The sequence below is a fragment of the Zootoca vivipara genome, chromosome 15 (genome assembly GCF_965207765.1).
Source record: "Zootoca vivipara chromosome 15, rZooViv2.hap1.1, whole genome shotgun sequence".
Lineage (NCBI taxonomy): Eukaryota > Metazoa > Chordata > Lepidosauria > Squamata > Lacertidae > Zootoca > Zootoca vivipara.
In genome coordinates this window covers 21,941,803-21,965,338 of record NC_142598.1, presented here as the reverse complement: position 1 = coordinate 21,965,338, position 23,536 = coordinate 21,941,803, and the positions used below count along the sequence as shown (strand labels likewise).

General features: G+C 45.2%; 1 protein-coding gene across 1 annotated transcript in view; it reads left to right on the top strand.

The window, feature by feature from the left end:
- The first annotated feature begins 1,184 nt into the window (after positions 1-1,184).
- Positions 1,185-23,536, top strand: part of LOC118075360 (transient receptor potential cation channel subfamily V member 6) — a 69,476-nt gene continuing 47,124 nt past the window's right edge. Inside the window, exon 1 of the mRNA XM_035097275.3 lies at positions 1,185-1,474. Coding sequence (XP_034953166.2) covers positions 1,347-1,474 — 128 coding nt within the window. The 5' untranslated portion in view covers positions 1,185-1,346. The remainder of the gene's footprint in view (positions 1,475-23,536) is intronic.

Genomic DNA, 23,536 nt, shown 5'->3' with positions numbered 1-23,536 from the left:
CTGCAGATGTGCAACAGCTGCCTGGTGGAAGATGGATTAAGTCAGGCACCCCCAAACTGTGGCCCTCCAGATGTTTTGGCCTACAACTCCCATGATCCCTAGCTAACAGGACCAGTGGTCGGGGATGGTGGGAATTGTAGTCCAAAAAATCTGGAGGGCCGAAGTTTGGGGATTTGCCTGGATTAAGTGCATCAAACAGCAGTGCGTCTCAAGAAAGTACAAGATACCTATGGATTGCTATCTGTTGTGTGTGAGAAGTCCTGGGATAGGTAGCTGGCCAAAACTGTGTATCTATCAAAAGCACAGGAGTGGGGGTGAGAAAATGGCAACTCTACAGGGAGCACTTAAAGCCAGCTCCCCGAGATTAGAACAGTGGGATAGCTCAGTCGGTAAGAGCACGAGACTCTTAATTTCAGGGTCCTGGGTTCAAGTCCCATTCTGGTTGAAAGATACCTGCATTGCAGGGGGTTGGACTAGATTCAGGTTCCTTTCAGCCCTACAATTATATAATTCTGAGTGCAACTATCCTCAGCCCTTAATCAAGAGACTTGCTCAAAGCAGGCCTCCACCCCACTCCAAGCTGTGGCAGATTAGGGGGCTGCATGCAAAGTGTACCAACTCCTAGGGGCTGTTGTCCCTTGTCTTGTTATAAACCAGAAGGTTGGTGGTTCGAGCCCACTCAGAGATAGCTGTGGGAGTCTTTTCCAACTCTGCGATTTTATGGTAAAGGTAAAGCAGCTTTTTTCACAAAAAAAGATGAAGCTTCCCCAAAAGATGCTAAGAAGTAACAAACAGGTGTGCCAACTTGAATGAAATATGGGGGCGGGGCGAGGTAAGCCCCGCCCCACACTATCAATCACATGACGCAGTGCGCACGCACTATTTGAATGGCAATGCCCATTAATTTTGGGGTGCGCGACCGCCCCCTCAAATATTTTATTGGGCGGCCAAAGGGACCTCGGCCCCTAGAAGTTGGCTCCTATGCACTCCCCCAAAAACTTTTGCTGTGTTTGCTGCACCTCTTGCCTGCCCCGTGCTAAGCGGAGTCCCGCGCGTCTCTTGAACTCCCAAGAGAGCCGGTTGCTGGGGAGGCGCGCCGGGCAGGGCGGATCTTCTCCTCGCCTCCTCCTCCTCTCCCAGGTTCCCTCCCGCCGCCAGGTTGTGCGCTCCGCCAAGTCCCGGCCACTGCGGCCAGATGTTGCAAGCGCCTCTCGTCCTCTTCCTACCTGGCTCTGCCGCTGCCTCCTTTGCCTGCGGAGCAGCCCGGCGCTGGCCTCCCGCAGCCGGACCCAGGTTCGCGTCCGCCACCTGGGCGGAGGCGCTGCTGAGGCCTCGGCGGTGGAGCGATGGGGATGCTGCTGCCCGGGAACCGCAGCTTCCTCCTGGGCCTCTGGGCGGCCCTTCGGCGCAGGCTGCAGGGCGAGAAGTCCTGGGACCGGCGCCTCGACGAAATCAACCTGCTGCAGCAGAAGAGGTAAGTTCCCACGGGCGAGGGCACCGCCGGCCCCCGGAAGCCTTGACTTCCGTGGGAGAGAGGGTGCCTCTGAGCATGGGCAGAGTGACTTTCTGTTACGCTTAGTGTCCAGAGGCACGCGTGTGGGGCTGAGGGGGAAATCGTGCCCTGCCCAGCATGCCATGTGAAGATTCCGCAAGATAATTCATCTATACATATACTCTTATTATTTTCAAAAATCACATTTCCATCTCTTCACTTTCCTTGGGACGCCCCCCTCGGGGACCTGTCTTAGAACAGGTGGAAGGGGACCGGCTATTTACCTGTACTGAACTTTCTGGGGATGAGATGTTATACAGGAACCTATTTTCCCGGTGATTTGTCCTCTGAGCTATTTTCCTCGGCTCAGGACAGGAGTTGTAACTCGATCTCCGCAGCTTCAGCTGCTCACCTGCCTGAGATACAGACTATACTGTATTGTATTCTGTGCTTCCTGTCCACCAGTAGCACTGAGAAAAGAGGGTCTCTCCCGCTCCTCTTTTTTATGGGGTGCTCAGGAAAGAAGGGCTTGAACCCTAGGGATGGAAGGCCTGTGTGTGTGTGTGTTGTGTGTGTGTGTGTGTGTGTGTGTGTGTTTGTTCCTCACTCTTCCTCTTCTGGTCTTATGGAAGCTGCAAATCCACATTTTGAGGGAGCTGTAAGACTTTAGGATTGTCTTGCATGCCTTTTGTGTTGTTAGAAATCTTGCGATTAAATAACATGTTGGCAGGATGTGGCACCTGAGGATTTTGCCAAAGTTCCTTGGTGACGGAGCCCTGGAACCGGACTGTGATGCCAGGTGCTCTCAACTCAGGCACGCCTGAAGCTGGCAGCGAAAATGCCTCTGAGCATGTGTAAGGTGCATATCCCTCATCGCTGAGTCATTGCCCACTAACAGCATTTTGCGTAGCAGAGATTAGGGAGAAAAGTGCATCTAGGTGAGAGGGCATGACCCAGGTAGGGCAGAACCCTGGCAGCATCTTTTGCAAATGAAGCACTGCTTATTCTCTGCCAGTTGGAACATTCTGTTGCTTCTACAACAAATTAGGTCAGGTACGCTTGTTTAGCTTTGGGCAGTGCGACCTGAAGTCTGATTGACAGAAATGGCACTACAGTGAACATGTCCAAACAGTAACATATCACACACCTGGCTTGGCAATGGTTTGGAAAGTCAGAAGTATGTGCAAAAAGAGAGTGAGTGGGGAAGAGAAAGAAGAAAGATATATTATTATTTTTTTTAAAAAAAGTACTGTATATGTGGTTTGCGGATTCGGTGAGCATCATGCTTGATGACTGAGTAGGTCCCCTCTGGTCCTGCCACCTCTTTTGTCTGTTGTCTTGGTCCTAGTAAAGAGACAAGTCGTTGTTCATCATGCCATGGGACAGAACATGCATGGAGTGGGGAGTGCTGCTGCAGTTTTTGAATTCACGCATCCATCCATTTCTTAAGACTGTCCTTTGGGTGCCCATAATGAGCAAGATGGTTGACCATTGCAGCTGCTTGCTTTTGTGGTGGCTGATGATAGAGCAGATTGTGGTTTGTGGGGTGGGATATTATACGATGCACTTTATGTGGATGAGGAAGAGAATTGGGGAGAGTGTGGGTGCACCATGATTGGTAAATGAATACAACAACCTCTAGCCTCAGGAAATGCCATTTTGGGTTAATAATTTTTTTAGGGCAAACCATAATGTGAAAGACCTTATTCTACATTGTGAGATACAGTATTCAATGAAGCTGAATGTTGGAAAATCTGGGACAGATAAAATAAAGTACTTCTTCATGCATTGCATAGTTAAACTGTGGAACTCCCTCCCACAGGAAACTGTGATGGCCACCAACTTGAACTACATTAAAAAATCATGGAGGATAAGACTATCGACAGCTACCAGCCATGCTTTGCCTCCATAGTTGGAGGCAATGATGTTGCTGGAAACCACAAGAGGGGAGAGTGCTCCTGTGCTCCAATTCTTCTTGTGGGTTCCCCATAGGTATCTGGCTGGCCACTGTGAGAGCAGGATGCTGGACCTGGGTGTTGGCCTGCTCCAGCAGGCTCTTCTTGTGTTCTTAAGTCCTTACCTAGCTATTTCTGAATGTGTGGACTTGATTTTATTGCGTGAGCTAATTCAAGTTCAAACCCCAGCATCTACCTTACCAGGCACAATGAGACTGGGAGAATTAGTTCGAAGTTGAATTCAAGGGTACTATGGGAGCCAGTCTGCAACTGGTGCACCATATTCAGCCCTCCAATGTGTAGTTTGCATCCAGGTGGCAGCTTCCCAATGATGTGCGGAACTGGAAGCACGGAGAACAAGTAACTTCAAGGATGCGGTACTGTATAAGCTACCCGAGGGTCAGTGGCATGCTGTGGAATTTTTTGTTGGGGAACAGTTAAGGCCAGAGGCACCAGCTTGTGAGGGCGATGTTGTGCTTGCTAGCATTGCATCTCCCTCCCTAAGCTGGGCAGAAGCTTCCTGAGCTTTGGGAAGGAGGAGCCAGGGGAACATTTAGGGGACTGGCCTAGTACCCCTAGTCCACTGACCACACGCCACTGCCTAGGGGTGGTTCATATTTTGGTCCAGCAATAGTCAATGTGGCACCTGCCAGATGTTATTGGATGCCGACTCCCATCAGTTCCAGCCAGCATGGCCACTGGGCTAGGATGATGGAGGTTGTAGTCTAACAACACCTGGAAGGTACCCCTATGGCTGCCCTTACTTTAGTCATTCTTCCTGGTGCTGCTGCCTGCACTGAACCTGCTAGACCCCAGTCTGCCTTTGTGTGTCAGTCAGGTACACTGCGCTGACTTGTCTGACTCCCGAAAAATCCTTGGTCTGGAAGCGCCCTGAGAATAATATTTAAGTCTTGTTATATATACTGAGTATATACGTTACTGAACTGGTAGACTTTTTTCTGAACACATTGTCTCTAGAAGGGGGAAAAAAAACCCAAAACATTGCAGAACATTTTTCCTTTTTTGTGTGAAGGAAGAGGTCGATGAAGCACACTGATTTGAGAACAAGGAACCAGAGTAAGGTCAAAGGCTTCAGCCTAAGGACCTAGATTGTTGTCACCACTGCTGATTTTGTTCAAGTCGATATTCCCACTCTCCCCTATGGAGCCAGAGCTCAGGATAGCGTAGTTCATGCAATTAGAGGGAGTACTGCCGGCCTGCTGAATTTGTGGCACCCACCCACATTTGCAGTCTGCTTGGGTGCCTGACCACACTCCTCTCCCCCTCTCCATAATTTACTTGCAATAGGCTGGTATTGTGTCCCTCCCTGCCCCATGGACTGCTATGCATGGCTTGGTGGCTTTCAGATGTTGGAGGTTCATATTCCAGGAAAGTGCTTTGCATGGAGTCTGACCACTTGGCCCATCTAGCTCAGTCTGTTATGACTGGTAGTGTTTCTCCAGGATTTCAGACCAGGGTGTCTCCAATTCCTATCTGGAGATGCCAGAGCTACAACCCTTATGTATTGAAATCCCCTTGTACAGTATGCGTACCTGCTTTGCTCTAAATAACAGAAACCATCCCCATCAGTCCCAAGCGCACACACTTGATATATTGCTTATATATTTAAACAAATATTTAAACAAAGGTTTAAACAAATAGATATATCAGTTTTATGCCTACTTCGGTGTTAATTGATCTCATTAGTAGCCTATACAATTTCTAAGCATTCTTAATATTAAGCGGGCTCCTGCTGCTTGTGTAATGTTGTGATGCGCAGTTCTTATTATCAGGATAAAGTGATTGGTTGATGCTTCCACGTCTAAGGACACCATAAAATTTGAGTTATGTTTAAGTTGCTAGTTGGAGGAGAGGTATTTTCATGTCATTTTTATTATTTTTTCATGTTTGTGCTGAAAAAATTGCTTTGATATATCACGATACATTAGGTAGCCCAGGCATCCCCAGACTTCGGCCCTCCAGATGTTTTGGACTACAATTCCCATCATCCTTGACCACTGGTCCTGTTAGCTAGGGATCATGGGAGTTGTAGGCCAAAACATCTGGAGGGCCACAGTTTGGGGATGCCTGAGGTAGCCTGTGCTCTACTTAAACACTAGCCCCCAAGCCCTCTATAATGCCATTCTATGTCTCTCCTAAATGCATGTTGGAGATTCTGAGACTCCACAGAACTTTTTAAGGTGGGCAATCTTCTTGGCTGATGCATACAACACTTTGGGGCTTGCATCAGAAGGGTAACCTGCCACCCTCATGACAGTTACCTTTTCCATTAATCTGCATCTTGCTGTGGATACCAGCACTCAAATGCTTGAAGCCTTTGTTTCTGTAAGCAGCAGGGAAAGGTGGGTGTGCAAAGAAAATGGGGCTGAGTAGTGGGGAGAGGGAGAGAGATTTGGAAGCTGGTTCAATAGACTTTGGCTACCTCACTGTGTTACATGATGCTGCAGTTTCTACAAGTGATGAGGTGAGGAACATATGTAATCGGAAATATGGGGTAGGGGAGAGAGAGACAGAGAGAGCGCACATTCTTGTTTCTCATTTTCTGCAAATGGGAGGACGTAAGAAAAGTAGGAGAAAGCTTGCTGGGTCTGATTACCCCTTCCCTTGCCTATTGTTATACCACCCAGGAACTGCAATCTCTAAGTTTCCAAGTGTGCAGCCAAAATACCTAATGAAGTGCTCCCCTTAACTACATCCGGACACACAATACCTTTCGTTAAATAATCATAGGAACATCCTTCAATAATTTATCGTGAATCTACAATAGGTCGTGGTCAAAGTCATTTTGTTTATGGCTTTCGAGATTTCTCAGGAGTCTGGGCCAGCTTGGCTGGACAAGTGGTCCAATGCCATTGCTTTGGGGGAGGGGATATTGGTGTGGTTGGGAAGACAGAGTGAAGCGGCAGGGAAACTGAGATATCTGGGAGCTGTGTTCCAGCAGCCCCTGTGGCATTTCCAAGGGACTGTGGGGAACGTCCTTTGATTGCATAGGGCATTGGCTTAAGAGGACCCTGAGAGGAATATAAAAGCACCAGCATTTTATATTATACTCACGGGGTGAGCTCCCGTTGCTCGGTCCCAGCTCCTGCCCACCTAGCAGTTCGAAAGCACATCAAAGTGCAAGTAGATAAATAGGGGGGAAGGTAAACGGTGTTTCTGTGCGCTGCTCTGGTTCGCCAGAAGCAGCTTTGTCATGCTGGCCACATGACCCGGAAGCTGTCTGCGGACAAACGCCGGCTCCCTCGGCCTATAGAGCGAGATGAGCGCCGCAACCCCAGAGTCGGACACGACTGGACCTGATGGTCAGGGGCCCCTTTACCCTTTTTTAGCTAACCCAGCGTTGCTGTGGCTGAGTCATTTCAACGGAATCGGTCAAGCGGTTTCGGAGAAAAGTGGACTATAACAAACATGGACCTTTTACAATTATATATATAAAATTAATAATAATAATAATAATAATAATAATAATAATAATAATATATAATACAGTATAGATAGATAGCATAAGAGCCAACTCCTAGGGGCTGAGGGGTCTTCACCTCCCCAATAAAATATTTGAGGGGGCTGCCCCCCAAAAGTTGATAGGCATTGCTATTCAAATGGTGTGCATACGCTGCATCGTGATCAATTAATCAGGGCGGGGCTTACCTTCGCCCCCCAATATTTTATTCAAGTTGACACCCTTGCTATATACTATTAATATTTGCTGGGGCAAGATGCCTTCTCTGAATGCTGGAGTCCAATTTCTAGTTGTGTACACAATGCTAAGATAGATGGGCCAGTGGTCTGACTCTGGTGGAATCTACACACATATAAAAAACGCTGTGAAAATGCTTTTGAAAAAACGTTTTGAAAAATACATTGAATTTGTCATAGCTCACTGTCGCCGTCTACTGTCACATTTGTATATTGCACTTTGCAACACACTTAAAACGTTTTATTTGCAGCTGTATAGCTGAGTCCTCTGTGCAAGGCAGTTTCCTATGACATGGTCACAGTGTGCTCTTGCAAAGGCAGGTACTGAAAAGGGCAGGGCCGTCTTAAGCATGCCCGGCGCTGTGGTGCGACGGATCCCTCCGGCGCCCCCCCCATGTTTCCCATCGCAGCGGGCGGGCGCCGCTGCACAGCGCCACCCAGCCTGCTATAGGGCCGGCCCTGGGCCAGGGGGCGCTGTCCGCCCCCTGTTGCGACGCCCCTGCGCTCGGCGGAGGCGGCCCCAGGCCCGCGTGCCTCCGGAGAGCGGCCTGAAACCGCTGAACAGCGGAGGTGCGTCTGGGGCAGCCTCAGCCGCGCCTCTCAGCGGGCGCAGCGGCGCCCCTGGTGCCCTGGTGCCCTGCGCCACCGGAGGCAGGCCTAGAGCCGGCCCTGGAAAAGGGTCTTCTTTATACTCACTTGGAGGCCTGCTTTTCATTGGAGGGCTGCTCTGTGCATTACATAGTGGCGAAAAAAATCTATCGGAGGTGTTCAGTGCATACTGCAGAGAGGAAAGCCTATTTATAAATTAACACAAAGATTATTGTTTTTTGGCAAACACAGTTCTAGATATAAAAAGTGCTTAGAGATCCACAAGCTAGAGAACAAGGCTTGTTCATTTATATCAGGCATAGGCAACCTTCGGCCCTCCAGATTTTTTGGACTACAATTCCCATCATCCCTGACCACTGGTCCAGTTAGCTAGGGATCATGGGAGTTGTAGGCCAAACCATCTGGAGGGCCGAAGGTTGCTTTTGCCTGGACTAGACCACTTCCAACTCTACAGTTTGATGATTCCTTTGACCTGGCTGTTCTCTTTGGTGAAACCATCTCTTGGAAGTGTCATATGGAGGCAGTGGAAGTCAAAGCACAGAAAACCACCAACAATTTTAAAGGCAGTCTCAACACACCTGGAGATGCAAGCCTTCCACCTGCCACCTGAAGCAGGCCAGGCACACCTGGAGACTTCAGGTCAGACCTGGCACACCTGAGAAAGTATTGAGCTCTTTGATCTGCCTCATCCTTCATCCTTAACCAAACCTTTTTTCAGGTGTGTTGGAAACAGCCTTGCTATGTGTATTTCACCCTTCTCCTGAGAAGCTTAGGGTAGTTTGCATGAGGTTTCCCCACTCTTGACCCCCAAAACCTTGGGATGAGGCTGAGAGACGGCAGTGCTGCCCTCAAGGCTGCCCTTTGACCTTCTTAACTGACTGGGAATTGGAATTCAGGTCTCCATGGAATTTGAACTCAGGTCTTCCTGGTCCAAGTCCATCCACTGTGTAGACTGGCCTGCATTACTGGAAGCATATCAAGACAGTGAGTAACCTATCCTTCAGCTGGCTTTTGAAACGATGATTTCGATGCAGATACAAGTTCCTATAGTAGGGAAGAGCTTGTTGTTTCTTTAGGGATAATGGGGCAGCGCATATAGACAAACAGATAGGTGTGTTTACATTTTTAGGGCGTTGTCCTTTATTATTGGTCATCGCTGCGTGCCATATAATTGAGACATTGGATTGGGGAGCTAATTTTTGTGATCTTGTTTGGCAGCTCCAGTAACAGTAACTGCAGTAATAATACTCCTACTCCAGGATATTGAAGAGTTTCATTGACACCCTTGGAGGTGTGTAAGTATCTGTCATTATCTCCATATGACAGATGAAGGGGACTGGAAGGAGAAATGTCAAGGCTTGGAACACAATTCTTACGTGTGTGTGTGTTTAACTAGAGCATTCCTTGCTGCTTTTTCAGGTAGAAATGAAAGAATTGAGCAATGTAATGAAAACCTTTTCTCTGGAGAATTGTAGCTCCATGAGGGGTTTCCTAATAACTCTCAGCACCCGTAACAAATTGCAATTCCCGGAATTCTTTGGGGAATGATACAGCTGTAGATTTTTACCTCAGAAATCTGGCACAATCCAGTGGAAAGTTCCAGAGCTTGGCCTAAGGCAATTTGCTGCCTGAGGCAAAAGACAAGATGGCGCCCCATTCTATACCATGTAGAAGCTGACTGGATCTTAACAGGAACACTGGTTATGGGGCAGCATCCTCCAGTAAGCCTGAGGCCAGTAGGTTAATTGAGGAGGGTGTATGATAGGATGAGGAGGAATGGCTGGGGTGGGGCTGCTGTTCTTGGGCACCTGCCACCTGAGGCACTTGCCTCACTCCGTCTAATGTTAGGGTAACCCTCAGGAAATCCTTTCATCCAATTCACATGTATTTCATTTGGATTTGTACTAAAACGTTTCCGAGTACGGACTGAAAAGTTCCCACTGGAGATCTAAAAGTTGTATTTCCAATGTAGTGGAATCTTTCCATATTGCCTCAAAATGGTTGTGGAGAACTCCCCCCCCACCCCCACCCAAAAATATTTGTAAGCTATGATTGAGGGGAAACGGCATAGACTTTTGAAAACGATAATCAACAAATCAAATCAAATGGGCTTCTGTGTGTGTCATTAGCTTATACTTTCCCCCTGCACAGTGGAGAAGGCTCCTTTTACTCCTTCAATTCCATGAACAAACCGGCTGGGGGGGAAACACTGCAAAAGTGGAATAGGCAGTGCTATTTTGCCTCCCTCCTAAACATCTGAGACATTTATAGATGTATTGCTCAACTTTCCAGCTGTAATTTATCATTAGTTACTGCTGGGCACCCTAAGATTCTTTTGTATTGCATTTCTTCAATACATAGTTTGCACATTCCTGATGTAAAGCAAAAAACGAACAAACAATAAAACAGCTAAATGCCATTGCGAGGATGAATGCAGTTTATCTTAGAATGCCAAGGCCGGAATGTACCTGAAAGGCCCTTTTAAACTGGATTAATCTCATTCCCTCCCTTCATTTGCATTTGCTCAGAAGTAAGTATTACTGTGTTCATGGGCTTCTTCCAATGCAAAGGCACACAGGACAGTAGCCTAACATCAATCTTACCTTGACAATGCACCGAGGTCTGCCAACAATAAACCAGTATGGACTAAAACATACTTAATTGCAATGTAAATAAATGCAGGTATTTTTATTGTCCAAGGAGGAGAGTAGTCATAGCTCCTCCATCGTAACATGTAAACTGAGGTCCATTTGTAGCAGGCGTGGGCTAGCCTTTTGCAGTCACTACCTCAGCCTAACCTGCTACTTCACAGGGCTTTTGCAAGAGGGTGAGCCAAACATGCTCCTTGAGGTTCCTGGAGCACAGGGAGGATGGAAATGTGAGAAATAGCTAATAATGAAGAGCTGGATTAAGTTCGCATTGCACTTCCTCTACTCGATTTTCGAACCCTCCAAGTGTCCCTGTTTTCCAGGGAGAGTCCCAGATTTACGGAAGCCATCCCGGTTTCTGATTTGATCCCGGAATGTCCTGCTTTTCCTTAGGACATCTCTATTTTCATTGGAGAAGATGAGTTGTGGCTTGAGACAGGGCCTTTTTAGTTGTGGTGCTCCTACAGAGGTTTGCGTGGTTTCTGACTAGCACTGGATGAATTCTCCCTTCACACACACACTTCTAGGCACTCACCTCGAAAGTGAGGAGCATTTTTGGCCACTTTAGTTTGGGATTGTTGGGTGGGAGAAATCCATTAATTTGCGGTGGCCAAGGAACAAGGTGGCAGAGGGTTTTCTTCACAAACAAAACAGTTTTGCTGCCACTGGTTCTACTAGCCCTCTTGGCCCCATGATAGATTTCTTCCTTGATAAGCGCAAAGCCTCACCAAACAGAGTCAGTACCTCTGATAAGCTTTGATCCTCCTCTGATTACTGTTTTTATCAACACAATCTGTTCTATTTCATCTGTCGGACCTGAGACTTTTGATACAGTTTTTCTAACCGAGGCCTGGCTCAGTGCTAATGTCCTGTGCGGAAACTTGAAAAGCAGCAAGGCCAGTCACCTTGTTTAACTGAATTTCATGTGGAACTGGATATTGTGGATTTTTTTAGACTGAAGAGCCGGCTTTGGAATGCAGTAAAGTCCACTCCATTTCTCAGCAGTGTTTATAGAGTGTTGACACAACAGTCATACATCTCTGAATCGTTCAGACATGGTCTGGTGCTTTTATCTTCTCCTGTCATCTTTTTTACGTCCGATAAAAATCTAGGGTTTAATTATAGAGCTCAGACAGCCCAAAGCCTGTGTATTTTTGGGACCAAATGTCACCCTTGGTGAAAGTGCTCGACTCCAGTGACCTAGTACTGTCTGACTGTTGACTGCAACACTGAATGAAGAGGGAGCATATAGTATTTATACCCCCACATGCAACTCTCTTCTGCACAGTTGTGTGCATGTGTGAAGAGTTGGGAATGGCACAATTCAGTCACTATCATGTGCTACAATTGGTGCACAATCCCCTTGCTGCTGACCCTATTCCTCCTGCATGCAGAGCTGTGTTTGCACAGAGCAGAGGCTGAATTGTGCCCAGTCCTTTTTTTCATATCCTTATTAACTAGGATTGGTGGTCTCAAATGTTTTTTGTTTTGGAGTTTGAAAATGTTTCCTGCAAAAAGAAAGAAAGAAAGAAAAAGCGACCAGTAAGCCAAGAACAAAACTCCAAGCATGCTGATTCACCCCTCTTGTTTTTTAGGCTTCATTTCTGTCACCATGCTATGTTGGAGGCATTAATTGAATCTTAGAATTGTGGAGTTGGCAGGGACCCCAAGGGTCATCGAGTCCCACCCCCTGCAATGCAGAAATCTCAGCTGAAGCATCCATGGCCGATGACTATCCATCTGTGGGAAGCTAAAACAGCAGCTAGACCCAACTGCACAGTGCTGGTCAGAACACCACAAAAAAAAACCCTCTAAAGAATTAGGTGGAGCAGGGCAGGTGAAATCAAAATGGCAGCTAGCTCCAACACACCATGCCACAAGGGAACACCCCCCTCCCCCAAATCTTACGACAGGTGCCACCAGTGGGCCCTGTCCTTCCACCCCCATGATTGCATTTCAATGCAGTAATGGGTGCTGTCTAGAATGGGATTACAAGAGCATTATTATGGGCAGGTGTTGGCTTGCATGTGTCCGTGGGCATTGCTAATGACAAGTGACTATCCCATTTTGTCATCTTTTAGTTTGTGTGTGTGTGTGTGTGTGTGTGTGTGTGTAGATATATATTAATGCTTTAGGCAGTCGAGTCCTCCTACTCTATAACTTGTGTCAGGAATACTTTTTAAGTATTAAAGCATTTAATGGTGTTATAAGATAAGATATCTTTATTGTCATTGTCCCCTTGCGGGAACAACGAAATTACTCGGTTGCTACATCCACTCCGATAAAGCATTCCGCATAATCCAAAATTATAAAAACCTAATTAAAAACAGTAAATATAATACAAAATAACAAGTAAAATAAGATGACTTCAAAGTCCAGGCTTTCCATTTAAGGCCAAAATCGCTCTAGAGAAGAAACTGTTCCTGAGACGGCTCGTTCTTGCCTGCATAGTTCTATATCTCCGTCCCGATGGCAGGAGCTGAAAGAAATGGTGACCAGGGTGCGTTGGATCTCTTGTTATAGATTTGGGGGGAGAGTCCTAAACCCTAGAAATTAATAAATGGTAGGATTTTGATTATTTGGGATGTGAAAGGAGAAATACAGGCTTCAGAGGAATTCCTTGGCTAGCCAAGGAAAATGACCTGGCCAAGCTAGGACCATTAAGAAACCATACAGGGCCAGTGAGAGCTATTGGGAATGCGAGAGAACTGTCCTCTCCTTTTGCTCTGAGGTGTGAGCAGAGACTGGGGGTTTGGAAGCCTGCCAGGTAACTGTGTGTTTGAGGTGACAGGAAAAGGGAGATGTGTTTTTTATTAGCAAGGGGAAAGACAGACCAGGATCCAACTTGGGCAGGCTGGCTGAAGGCTAGCTGGGAGCGATGCCTTGGACTCCAGTGCTGTACTGCTGTGGGGGAACAAGCCCCACTTGAGATGACCATGCTGTAAGATCTGGACTCCCTCCATGCAGACTGAAGGCGTCAATAGGAGAAGAAACAATATTTCTTAAAACTACGACGGTCTCCACTGTGTCTTGATTATCCAAAGGAACACAGACCCTGGGTGAGTGCCTGGAACCCCCTGAGATCTTACTATTGCTCGACAGTGTGGGGGTGGCACCCAACTTTTGTAACAATACTAGCATAACTACCCGTGTTCATGTCATAAGGCCCTGCTATTTTATCCTTTTGTCTAGTCCTTAGGAGTCTGCCTGTTCCCACTTCCATATCTCTAGAGTTCACACCTGCCATGATTTTGCCTCTTCCGTTTTTAATCCTCTTACACCTTCGGAGCACAGAGTAGTACCCGAAAATGTGAAACGCTTTCCCCTAGCCAGTTTCATATAACCTTCTGATTATTAGATCATAGGAGCTATTAAAGTGGAAATAAGGGGGGTGTATTCAGTGTAGTTCTGTGTAGATTAGTGCAAGGTTTTCTCCCTGTGCAACAAGGGAGATCTCCAGGATGCCCCTAAACCTGTTATGGGCATTCCCTCCACCCTCCAGGAGTATATGATGCTTTATAGGTCAAAAAAAGGCAGAGGGATTTTGACAACAAACTAACAACACTATGAAGTGCAGCAGGAGGACCTAATTTAGAGTCCACAGAAAAGCTAGCTTCTTCCTCTTTCTTAACAGTGTGCTTTAGAGCAGAGCTGAGTCAAAAACATTTGCCCTTCTCTTTTATCAAGAGAAGGAGGGGCAGTACAGTACAGTGCAATAGTTAGCAAGGTGCGTATTTGCTGCCAGAAAATGTTACCATTAGAGGGGTCCAGGAGGGATGACTGGGAGTCCACTGAGGAACCGATGGGCCAGTATACCTCTTTCAGTGGCGGACTGTGGGGTTGTGGCACCTGATCTATGTTGGAGATGACTCCCCAACGCAGGTCAACCTAGCAGGCAGGCTGCCTGATGCTGGATACACGCCCAGTGCCTTAGCCAAACCTACACTTTCCAGTAATCGGTAAAGTTGTGGCCTAATTCAACCCAATACCTGTCTCCTGTGTTCATCCTTGTGGCCCTCCCTGCACCTGCCACGGCCATTATGCGCCTGTGCCGGCAATAACTTCTGCCCAGGAAAGAAAACCTACCGTACAACACAAGTGGTAACTTGTGCCTTCTCTGCCCTAGTGCATTGTACTGTATCAATAGCTGTTCCCTAGAAGACTTTATGAGGCTCTTAGCCGGCTGTGAGGCAGTAATAGCACCTTACAGAAATAACTTGCTAATTAAAGAACAGAAGAGAGAGGAAGCTGAGACCTAGGTGGGGCCAGGCTTTTTTGGCAAAGCATTAATAACTCTTAACATCAACATCACTCAGCATATAGAGGTGTACATACGCAGGTGGCTGTTTTCGGTGCTGTTTCCTCCTGTTACACAAGGCACTACAGTAATCCCTTTGCTTTTGGCTTTCTGCTGCTGATACAAAGGTGAGGGCTGTGAGCGGCTGCCACAGGAAGAATGCTGGGGCAGAAAAACCCAGACCATTCTTGACTTACTGTTCTCTATATTATGCTCTTGCCTTGCTGAAACAGAAATCTCTCCTTGCTGATTTTATATTATTAGTAGTAAAGTGAAAACTCTCTTGCTCTTTTCTGCAGCTTTTTAACATGACTCAGTGCTGCTGCTATTATATTTGGTTTCTGGTGCTGATTGATTCACTTGCTGATTTTTAAAAAGGCTGTAAGATTTGTTTGCTGCTTTCTGAATTGTTCAGAGGCTGAGCATGAATACTTAAAAAAAAATTCCCCTTCCCAATCAGGGACAGAAGGCAATAAGATAAAAAGTACAGTGGTACCTTGGTTTAAGAACAGCTTACTTTAGGCATCCCCAAACTGCGGCCCTCCAGATGTTTTGGCCCACAACTCCCATGATCCCTAGCTAACAGGACCAGTGGTTGGGGAAGATGGGAATTGTAGTCCAAAACATCCGGAGGGCCAAAGTTTGGGGATGCCTGGCTTAGTTTATGAACAACTTGGATTAAGAACGCTGCAAACCGGAAGTAGAAGTAGGTGTTTTAGTTTGTGAACTTTGCCTTGGAAGCAGAACATGTTTCGCTTCCTGTTGAGTGTGTTCCATTTGTAAATTGAGTCCCCCGCTGCTATGGGAAAGCACGCCTTGGTTTAAGAACGCTTTGGTTTAAGAACGGACTTCCGGAACGGATTAAATTAGTAAACCAAAGTACCACTGTACTAATAAGTAAAACCAGTTTGCATGCAAGTGACATGATATAGGGAAACCCAACCAGATGGGCGGTGTATAAATAATAATAATAATAATAATAATAATATAAATAATTATTATTATTTATTCATTTATATACTGCTGAATGCTGCCCCTCAAAAGCTTCTAATTGGTTTGCTAGTAAAGAAAGAAAGAAAAAACCCCACCCAGCTACACAAGCATTTAAACTTTAAATATATGTTGCTGTTTTTATAAAGAAAAGTGCTCTTGGGGGTAGCTCAGTTGGTTAGAGCATGGTGCTGACAATGCCCAAGGTCACAGGTTCGATCTTCATATGGGACAGCTGCATATTCCTGCAGGGGGCTGGACTAGATGATCCTCAGGGTCCCTTCCAACTCTACAATTCTATAATTTAATGATTCTATGATTCCCTATTTCTGAAGAGATTTGGGCTCTTCTGCCTGACCTTGAAGCCTTCATCCTATGCCCTAACTACTTCACCCACGATGCAAGTAAACATAACGCACTCCCTACAATGCGATGAGGTTTGGGTGGTGGTGACGATGCGATGTGTGGTAATAGATTGACTTGGGTGCCCTAACACGATGGTGGAGTGGGAAAAGCTGCAACTGGCTAGATTCCTCTGGGGGTGGGGGTGGGGTGGGGCAATGTTAGAAACTCATATATATAAGCAAGGTGCCAAATGGCTCTGTAAACACAGGGTTACAGTCGCTAAAATGGAATGCCTGGTTGCCATTTTGGGGTTGGATAGCTCGAAAGTCCTATTTTTCAAGACGTTTTGGTTCCTGAAATTCAGTCTGATTGTGCAGATTAAATACTGTGGACAGACCTCTACAGGAGGTGTTGCTAGTGTGTGAAAACAGTCAAGATCCAAGGATCCCCAGGCATGCACCTCCAGATGGAGGAGACGTCAGGTGCCATTCTGGCACCCGGGCATCTTCACTTGGTCGCAAGTGGTCAAAAGCCAGGTGCAAAATGTGCCTGGCGCCTGGTGAATTTCAAACACTGGATGGGAGCAGGCAGAAAGGCTTAAGGACGATGGGTTAGAGGCCTGAGAAGGCAGCTGATGGAGAAAGAAAAGAAAAGAAAATGAGGAGGAGTGATAAGGGCTGAAATAGGGAATGGTTCCGTGGAATAGAAAGAAGAAGAGATCAGGAGCCTCGTGCTCTGCCAACTGAGCTGTCTCCAAAATCTGCCTGAAATTGTTCTCTAATCCCCTCTTAATTATTGGGGAGATTCCACCACCAGATAAATAACCTATTCCAAGAGTCCATCACTGGCTTTGAGTGGGAGTCATTGAAGTCAATGGCTAGCCAATGTGGAGTGATGCTTTCTGCAGTTCTGACTGCCAAGTACTCTGCCACCATCGCTACCTCTTTGACACTTGCTGAGAAGCTCCTAAATCCTACCACCACCCCCTCCCAAAATTGCCCTAAACTGTTGGCTAATGATTCCTGCCAGTGAATTGCCTCACCGCCACTGCTTCTGTAGTCATACTTTCCCCCAGGACAGTTTTACTGGGCCACTTTCACTAAGACGAGAGAGTACCCGAGACTTGTACTGTTTCGGTAATCTCTCTCTGTTCACAAATTTATGGGTAGGGAGAACAGGCTGGCACATAATGAGCCCTGGTATAATAGGACCATACATCACCTTGCAAGCTGAGGAATATTCTTGCTGCTTCCCAAGCTGCCTTCTTTGCTCATCAGCTCCTTTAAAACTCAAAACTGTTTCCAAAGCCAAAACTGCTCTCCACTCTCCGATCAAACCCCAAACATTTTCCCACTCAACCTAAGTGCTCTTGAATTCCTGTTAATCAGCATTAAATTTTTAGTTTCCAAGTCAGGCCAAAGTTTAAGGAAGGCTTTGAATAGGGCAAATATTGCAACCCCACAAGAGAAAGAAGACTTGACTACTCTTTCCTCACTAAAAATGGACTGCATAGAAAAAGCCCTTTGAAATGTCCTACAGCTCCAGGGATGTTGAGGTTTGTGAAACTACACACACACACACACACACACACACACACACACCACACACACACATATACTAATTTCTCATTAAGCTTACAGTGCCATATTGCATGCCACTTTTCTGTAAACAGCTCTTACACATGGCTTGCTTTTGATGGAAACACTTGTACCTCCTGGGTGAAGCTGAATTTGGCAGGGCTGGCGTAGCACTATTCGGTTTCCCCTGAGCGTGGCTTGCCTGAGACGTGATTGAAATGTTACATGTGAACTACATCCTGTATTTCACAGAGGTGCAGTCAGAAGGTCAGTGTCAGGTTGACTCTCACAATGGAGAGGGAATTGCAAAATGCTTGTTGCAATGTCCCGAAAGGAAGAAGCCAAAAAGCTTGAAACCTGATTGTTGCAAGAGGTATTAGATTGCCGAGTGGATAGATTAACACTGTTGGGATTAGCTTTTGTCTGTAAGATAAGGAACCAGACAGTGTTTGGTATCTCATTGGCACAGGTACACTGCTGTACTCATGCATTTTAGACCTTAGCCAGTAGGACATCCTGAAACAGAGATAAAATGAATTGGCTCCTCAAAAGTTCTCTGCAAATATTCATACTAGATTATCTCTGAATATTTTGAATAGTTGTGAAATATTAATTATTTGCATTTGACATCCACTGATACTAGATATATTGTTGTATTATTTCAGTAATTAGCATTTGATATCCATTGACATTTAGTATTTAAAAGATGGCATACAATGTTGTTTTAGTGTTTGGCAACTTGGCGGCTTATGGATTTTCATATTTGATGCCTGCTTAGATTAAAATATGAAGAGATGTCAGCTAATCTAAAGCACTCAAAATTTGGGATTCCGAAAGATTTAACACTCATAATGTGACTTTGAATTTTTTTTATGTGGAAATCAGCTTTTATTGGAAGCCTAAACCTAGCCAGGTGAGGTGAGTTTGAATGCAAGTGACTGGGATTTGAACTACATGGGAGCTAAAAGATAGCAAATTTGTCAAAACGGGAGAGTTAGAGATATGAGGAAGAAGTGAAACACTAATTACTTGCTTCAGGGAAGGGAGAATAAAGAGAAGCAGTTTCCTGGTTCACTGTGACTGATGGGGGTGAGGTCACAGCTAAGTCGGGGGATTCTTGGTAGAAAGTCAATGGCAGGTTCTTTACAAAACAGGTGGGCAGAATTTGCCTGCTTTTTCTACCTTCCGAGATGATTCCACATAAGCTTGGGGTGTCCAAAGGTAGGCTTGCCTTGATAGGGAGCCCCAGAGCTAAAGTGTGAACCCCACCCTGGGTTCCTTAGGTAAAGGGACCCCTGACCGTTAAGTCTAGTCGCGGACGACTCTGGGGTTGCGGCGCTCATCTCGCTTTACTGGCCGAGGGAGCCGGTGTACAGCTTCCAGGTCATGTGGCCAGCATGACTAAGCCGCTTCTGGCAAACCAGAGCAGCACACGGAAACACCGTTTACCTTCCCACCAGAGAGGTACCTATTTATCTACTTGCACTTGGACGTGCTTTTGAAATGCTAGGTTGGCAGGAGCAGGGACCGAGCAACGGGAGCTCACCCCATCACGGGGATTCAAACTGCTGACCTTCCGATTGGCAAGCCCTAGGCCCAGTGGTTTAGACCACAGCACCACCCGCGTCCCTACCCTGGGTTCCTTAGAACCATCCTGAGTTCCCAAACTCAGAAAGAATGAACCTGACCTTCAGGTCCTGACTCATCTGAATAAAGTAATATGGGAAGAGGAGGCAAGGCTCAGAGCTCTAGCTAAGGCTGAAGAAGTCTAGCTCCCACTCGCACCCATGGGGTCAGAGCAAGCTTGGAGTAAAACATGAAGCGTTAAACCCAAGAGATGGGACAGTTTGTGAGATGCCCATTTATAGGAAAGCTGCTTTCTGACTGGCATTGGCTCCAACATGAAGGGTGATTTCTTTTAATTTCACTTCAGGCTGGAAAGGGAAGTTGAGTGCTAATTAACTCAACTACTGAATCATTAACAGACATCCTTCCATGTAGTGGCAGAATCATAATGAGCTGTCACTTAAGGAAATTGCGCTGAGAACTATTCAGAAATGGCACCTTGTTCCTCTACACCTGGCGCATATTAATTCAATTCATACCCCATGGTGTTGGAGGGGTATCTTCTAGCACAGGGATGTCCAGCTGGTCAGTTGTGATCTACTGATCGATCGCGGGATGACTGTGGTCAATCATGGGATCCTGATCGATCGCCCCCCCCAAAAACAAAAAACGAACGAAAAAAACCCCAACTTTGGTGAAGCCTCCCCCCCAAAAGCTCAACAACTCTGGTCAATCCAATGGGTAGATCACTGCCAGTTTATTTATAGTGGGAGTAGATCGCAGTCTCTTGGAAGTTGGACGTGCCTGTTCTAGCACATGTGGGAATGCAACAAAGCTGTTTTGTATTTTGGGATTCCATCTTTACAGATACATGCAAAATTATTGGCCAACGCCTACAAAAGACAAGTGAGCTAGCATTGTTGAATTTATTCCAAGGTAAAAACTTTGTTTCAGGGAACCTGCAGCCCACCTGATGTTATTGGACTCCAACTGCCATCAGCCCCATATGGCATGGGCAGTTGCCAGTGATGATGGGAGTTGTAGTCTAACAACGTAGGGTGGGCCACAGATTTCCAGACCCTGCCGTATTAGGTATGTACATATGCTTAACATTCCCCCCCACAAAAAAAACCCTGCATCATGAAATATTTGGTTCTGCATCCTGAAAAAACCAACTCAAAGCTTGCAGCCCTACAATTTTCAAAATGTTTAATAAACTCTTTTATTATATAATTATTTCAGTGTAGAAGATGGAAATTGGGTTGTCAGTGTTCGGCACTTTAACTTTTGAATGACACTCGCTGGAGTTTACTTCTGTGTAAACACACATAGGAGCAGGCTGTGGGTAAAACCATATCTAGGTAAACTTCTTAATGTGAGAAAGCCATTCAGGAGGGGACTCCGAGGTAGATGGGTGGTTTGTTTGTTTTTTACTGTACTTACTTTCCACATGTGCTTCTTAAAATCTTCAAGGCCTTTCCATGGATGTCTGGAGTGCCCTTGACTAAAGCCCTTGTTTCATTGTAGACTTTTTGTTCCAGGATTTTATCAAGAGAGGGACAGTTTGTTCCCATAAAGCATTCCATACGTCTTAGACATCTGTTTCTTACAGCTAAGATTGCTAGCTTTTTACACCTCTGAGAGCTGCTGCTGTTGTTGCTGTTATTCAAATTTTGTGTACCGCCCTTCACAATATTAAAAATACAAAATACGTAATAAAACAAAAGCAAAGCAATAATCTTTCCCAAAAACACATTTAAAAGAACACGGAATGTTAATCACCCAAAGGCCTGGCTATGTTTAGATGCAAGTGTCTTTCAGGAACACTGCCAGGTTTGAGAGGACCCTGGGAAAAGTGGACTCTGTGGGGAGAGGCATGCTGGGCATTGTCTGTCTCCACTATCTCTCCCCCCACTCCTGAGGTGCCTAGTCATCAAAAATCCTCCTTCTGTATTACACTGGTTGTTCCGACCCTCTCCTGCCTCCCTTCCCCTGCATACCAGGCAGGAAGGGGTCCCATAAAAGCTGTACACTTAGGAAAATATGATGAAAATACTATATAGGTGGCACCTTACGCCAGATAAAATTGCAAAAATTTATAAAACAAATTTGAAAAATTGCTGGAAGTGTAAGGATAAAATAGGAAATTATTTTCACTGCTGGTGGTTATGTGATAAAATATACGAATTTTGGAATAATGTATATGAAAATTTAAAAAAGATGTTAAAAATTACATTCGAGAAGAAACCGGGGATATTCTTCTTAAGCATGATACTGGATAATGTTCCCAATGATAGAAATATATTATTATATGCCTGTGCAGCGGCCCGCCTTCTTATAGCAAAAAACTGGAAAGGAGAGAGGGTACCAACGATTCATGAGTGGCGAGTAAAACTAGTAGAATTTATGGATTTGGCCAAGATGACAGCAGCGATTAGAAATATATCGAAACAAAAATGTAAAGCAGAATGGAAATATGTAAAAAATTACTTAATTAAAGAAAATGTAAATACAAATTTGGTGATATGCTTTGATAGAAATGTATACAGAAAAAAATATTATTATTATTATTTTCTAATGAAGAGAAAATAAAAAAATTCCTTCAGTAGCACCTTAAAGACCAACTAAGTTTTTATTTTGGTATGAGCTTTCATGTGCATGCACACTTCTTCAGATCTTCAGATTCTTCAGATCTTCAGATCCGTATCTGAAGAAGTGTGCATGCACACGAAAGCTCATACCAAAATAAAAACTTAGTTGGTCTTTAAGGTGCTACTGAAGGAATTTTTTTATTTTGTTTTGACTCAGACCAACACGGCTACCTACCTGTATCTAATGAAGAGATTAAAGGAAAATATGGTATATTTATATGCTGATATTAGGTAAATAAGAAGGAAATTTATAAGAAATTAAGTAAGATAAAGTAGGACAAAATAAAAACTGATAAAGGAAAGCAATGTTCAAACAATTTGTTTAAAAAATTGTTTGTATATCTGTTTTTTGTATGTTTTTTTCCTTTGTTTTTGTAAGCTTTTTCTTTATACGTATTGTGATTCTTTTTTCGCTTCTTTGTATTTTTTTCTTGATTTGCCTTTGTAATTTTTATAACGTATATAAATAAAGTGCCTTTTATTTTTTAAAAAAGAAAGAAAGCTGTACACTTTTATATGATTATAAAGTACACTTTGAAAAATGAACACAATGGTACATAAACACTAATACTAGCTACAATATTCCCCTCTTCATATATATCTAACAGGCACCCCCAAACTCAGCCCTCCAGAGCTGTTTTGGGACTACAACTTCCATCATCCCAGCTAACAGGACCAGTGGTCAGGGATGATGGGAATCGTAGTCCCAAAACATCTGGAGGGCCGAGTTTGGGGGTGCCTGATATATATGTATGGGTACGATTTGGTGGCTAACTTGCCTATGGATTTGGTGGAAGAGCTGACCATCTGGGAGAGAGGGAGTTGTACCCATGGAAAAAGAAAGCTCTGTAACCAGAAAGCCACCACAAACTGTCCATAGGATTGGTCGGTCCATGACATATGGTACTGTTAACATGAGGCTTCCAGTGTGGAGGTTTCAAACATTTGGAATGCGTTTCACCAGTTTACAAAGTGTGACATAAACTTCCTAGAGCTCTTTAAAAACTGTGAACTTCACAGTATACATTGGCGCCTTCTAGATTGGCAGTAATGTGCTGTACTGAGCAGGTGTGATGTTGTCATTGTTTACCGTCCATAAATCAACTTATACATGATTGCATTTCTCTGCCCCATGGTGAGTTCTGCTGGGGTTGCCAGTTGCCAACGTTCCTGGATGGGTTTGGCTCATTGTGAAGTTGCATGTTAATTAAAGTAGCTGAAATGGCTTTGAGGAGGTGGCATTTGAGTATTTGTCAATATAATCTTGTGCCATTCATGAATCTATCTGGTGAGGGTGTAGCAGGGAGCAGGTTAGGACATGGGGAATCTTTGCATCACAATCCTGCTTAGTTGTCTTGCTCATAGGGCGGCATTGGAAAAATCATTATCTTCCCACTTTCTTACCTGGTGATGAACAACAAACAATGGCTGCATTTGGCTCTGTATGTTAGAACGTGGTGCTGGTAATGCCAAGGTTGCAGGTTCGAACCGCATATGTGACAGCGGCATATTCCTGCATTGCAGGGGGTTGGACTAGATGATCTTCAGGGTCCCTTCCAGCTCTACAATTCTATGATTCTATGATGTGGCTTGTTTCTCTCATTAAATATTTGGCACATGAAAGCTGGAGAAGTGTATGGCCGACATAGGCGTCAAGTGTGGGGGACTGAATCATAGAATCATAGAGTT